Here is a 3,702-nt window from a genome sequence, read left to right as displayed (position 1 = left end):
ACACTCTCCAGTTTAATAATATCCTTTCTATAACTGGGCGACCAGAACTGGACACAGTATTCCAGAAGAGGCCTCCCCATTGTCCTGTACAATCTCAACATGACTTCTCAACTCCTACACTCAAAGGTCTGAGCAATGAAGGCAAGTCTTCTCAGCCATCCTGAGTACTGGAGACACAAATTGCAAAAAAATATGTACCTGAACCCTAGGTCTCTCTACAACACTCCCTGGGGCCCTACCATTACTCGGAGATAGCAAGAACTGCAGATGCTGGAGTCAGAGTTAATACAGTGTGGAGCTGGATAGACGCAACAGATCAGGCAGCATCAGGGGAGCAGGAGAGTCGATATTTCAGGCCTAAACCCTTCATCAGGTCCTGAAGAAGGGTCCCGACCCGAAACATCAACTTTCCTGTTCCTCTGATGCTGCCTGATCTGTGTTCCTCCAGCTCCATGCTGTATTTATCCTATCATTAGTTGTTACCAATGTTGAGTATTTCTGGGATCAGTGATGGTCAGGGTTAAATAAGAGAAGTCAAAGGTTCGTTACATGTTGTGCAGGCATATACCTTGTGATCTACATTTTATTGCAACTGATGCACTGTGACCATCTCCTACTACATTGATTACTCATTCCCTACCGTGTGGTGACAGAGTTTTAGTATCTCTGGTTCAATAGTCCAGAGAGTATAGGTTCAAATCCCACTATGGCAGATTTGAATGCAATAGAAAAAGAAATCTGCAATTAAAGGGAATAAAGTAGCTTAACGGCATACATGTAATACCCCTTTGGGAAGGATATCTGCCTCCCTTGTTCAGCCTGACCGACATGTGACTCCAGACCCACACCAAACTGGTCGATTCTTCATGTCCCTATGAGCAATGGGAGAGGTGAAGGTTAGTGGTATTATTGCTAGACTGTGTTAATCCAGAGACTCAGTTAATGTTCTGGGGAGCCAGGTTCGAATCCTGCCAAGGCAGATGGTGCAATTTGTACTCAATAGAAGTCTGGAATTGTGAGTGTAATGATGACACAGCACCAACTCCTTCACCAGGGTGGTGTTTTATATTAAATGCCAGCTAAGCTAACACTTCAGCTCCTGACCGCTTCTTATCTATCACAGAATTGTTACAGTACAGGAGGCTGTTTGGCCCATCATGACCACCATACCAGCTGTCATATTAATGATAATGGTCTCATCATCAGTTTTTTTTTGTCTTGGTTAGATCAACTCCCCGGGTTAGTTTAATTTAAACAGTAGAGTACATTACAAGTTATAAAGCAGGCATTACAGAAAAATAATTGTTTTTTTTGTGTGTTCAGTTTGCAATCCCACAGTAGACTGACTGTCAGGAAGGTTTGCAATAGTATATACATACAACATGTGGAGCTCTTAAAGGTGAACTATCTTAAAGGCAAGGTATGCAAACAACACCAGGTTTCAAAATGATCAACTTATTTAGTGCTATTCGCTCTAACCCTCTGCGTTCCTCCTTCTGAGATAACAAGTTTGGAAGCATCTGAATGTGGTGCTGACAGTGGCCCCCAGTGTCACCTCCCTATATCTCCCCTTTAAATTGGAACAGCCTTTCTCTCCAGTCTCCAATCAGTACAGGATCTTGCAGAGTTCAATGTGATCAACTCACTGACACAGGAGATGCAGACAAACCTGAGGGAAACCACAGAAAGGAGCCAGAAATTAGACCTCTGCACTGATTACACACCCCAGGGTCATTCCGAATATTTCAGTTAGATCTTCCAACATGTCAGCAATGGCTCCGGGATAGCGCCCACACCCCTTAAATTGGAAGATTATGGGGTCGTGTCTTGTCCCAGTGCTGTTCTAAGGGAGTCCTGCAGTTTTGTAGGTGCTGTCTTTTGGATGAGATGTTAAACTTGGGCAATGTTTGGCCTTTTAGCTGGATTTAAGAGATCCCAAGCCACTATCTCGAAGATCAGCAGAAGAATCGGCAATATTTATCCCTCGAGGAGCAACGCTCAAAAAAAAATACAATGACCTGGGAGTCTGTATTCAGTAAACTTTTGTTTTATTTATTCATGAAGGTGTCGCTGGCTAGGCCAGCATTTATTGCCCATCCCTAATAGCCCAGAGGGCAGTTAAGAGTCAACCGTATTGCTGTGGGTCTGGAGTCACATGTAGGCCAGACCAGGTAAGTATGGCAGCTTGGAGACAGTAAGACCTGCAGATGCAGGAGTCAGAGATAACACAGTGTGGAGCTGGAGGAGCACCATAGGCCAGGCAGCATCAGAAGAGCAGGAAAGTCGAAGTTTCGGGTTGGGACCCTTCTTCAGAATTGGGCATTAGTGAATCAGATGGATTTCTCTCAACAATTGGCAACAAATTCGCAAAGGCTCTTAATTCCAGATATTTATTGAATTCAAATTTCACCATCTGCCGTGGGGTGATTCAAACCTGACTCCCCAGACCATTACCTGGGCCTCTGGTCTAACAGTTCAGCGATAATACCACTAGGCCATTGCCTTCTTCTATTAATCATTGTGTTTATAAACAAGGAACAGCAGATGCTGGAAATCTGAAGCAAAAACAGAAATCTGCTAGAAAAATTCAGCTGGTCTGGTAATGTCCGTGGAGAGAAAGCAGGGTTAATGTCTTGGGTCCAATTACCCTTCTTCAAAACATCCTGATGTAGAGTCACTGAACTTGAAACACTAACTCTGCTGTTTCTCTCCATAAATGATGCTACACCTACTGAGTTTCTCCAGCAGTTTCTGGTTTTGGTTGTTATGTTTTCCATGTGACAAAAGTGACTACATTTGAAATATTATTCTGTTGCTGTAAAGTGGTTTGGGACGTCCTGAGGCTGTGAAAGCCACTCTAAAAATGCTGTTTCAGGTTGTAGTTAACGTGGTAGATAAAGAGAGAGTGGAATTCCTGTTATATTTTCAACAATCTTACAATGTCCCATTGTACTTAACAGCTAATAAGGTACTTTTGAAGTGTAGTCATGATTGTATTGTAGGAAACAAAGCAACCAATATGCTCGCAGGAAGCTCCCAAAAACAGAACTGTGATAAATATTCAAGTACCTGTTCTGATAACGTTGCTCATAGAAGGTCAAATGTCAAGGAAGTATCGCGTAATTTGCAAATCACCATGAAAAATAAGTTGGCACCTTTTCTGGTTTTGTATTTGAAGGAGAGGCACGGACTTGAATTCCATTACTGGGCGCTGTTTGATGGGCATGCAGGAGCAGCAGCTGCTGTAATGGCCGCCAGGTTTCTTCACCTTCACATCAGCGAGCAGCTGCAAGACATTGTTGACATCCTGCTGGATGGTGAAGTGCCACCCCCCATCTGCCTCACCAGCCACGCCAAAGGGGGAATGGGCAACGGTGCACATGAGGGGGACTGGGAACCCCCCACTGACAGCGAGTCCCGCTTCCTGCTGGAGAAGGAAATATCGCACGAGCATCTGATCATTGGTGCGATCGAGAATGCCTTTCGACAGATGGTGAGCTTTCTTGTGGGATCTCACTCCCTCTTCAGCCAACTCTGGGGACTGGGGCTCTGCTCTTCATGTTCTCACACTTACCTGCCCTCACTGATACCTGGTGGAGGGGATTTTTGTGTCTGTGTCTGTGTCTGTGTCTGTGTCTGTGTGTGTGTCTATGTTTGTGTGTGTCTGTGTGTGTCTGTGTGTGTCTGTGTGTGTCTGTGTGT

General features: G+C 44.5%; 1 protein-coding gene across 1 annotated transcript in view; it reads left to right on the top strand.

Annotated features, from left to right (window-relative positions):
* Positions 1–3,702, top strand: part of LOC109922644 (protein phosphatase 1H-like) — a 31,042-nt gene that overhangs the window by 4,357 nt on the left and 22,983 nt on the right. Inside the window, exon 3 of the mRNA XM_048611801.1 lies at positions 3,179–3,493. Within this exon, the coding sequence (XP_048467758.1) occupies positions 3,179–3,493 (315 nt within the window). The remainder of the gene's footprint in view (positions 1–3,178; positions 3,494–3,702) is intronic.

Source organism: Rhincodon typus, chromosome 25 (genome assembly GCF_021869965.1).
Source record: "Rhincodon typus isolate 14 chromosome 25, sRhiTyp1.1, whole genome shotgun sequence".
NCBI lineage: Eukaryota > Metazoa > Chordata > Chondrichthyes > Orectolobiformes > Rhincodontidae > Rhincodon > Rhincodon typus.
This window is presented reverse-complemented; position numbering and strand designations above follow the sequence as displayed.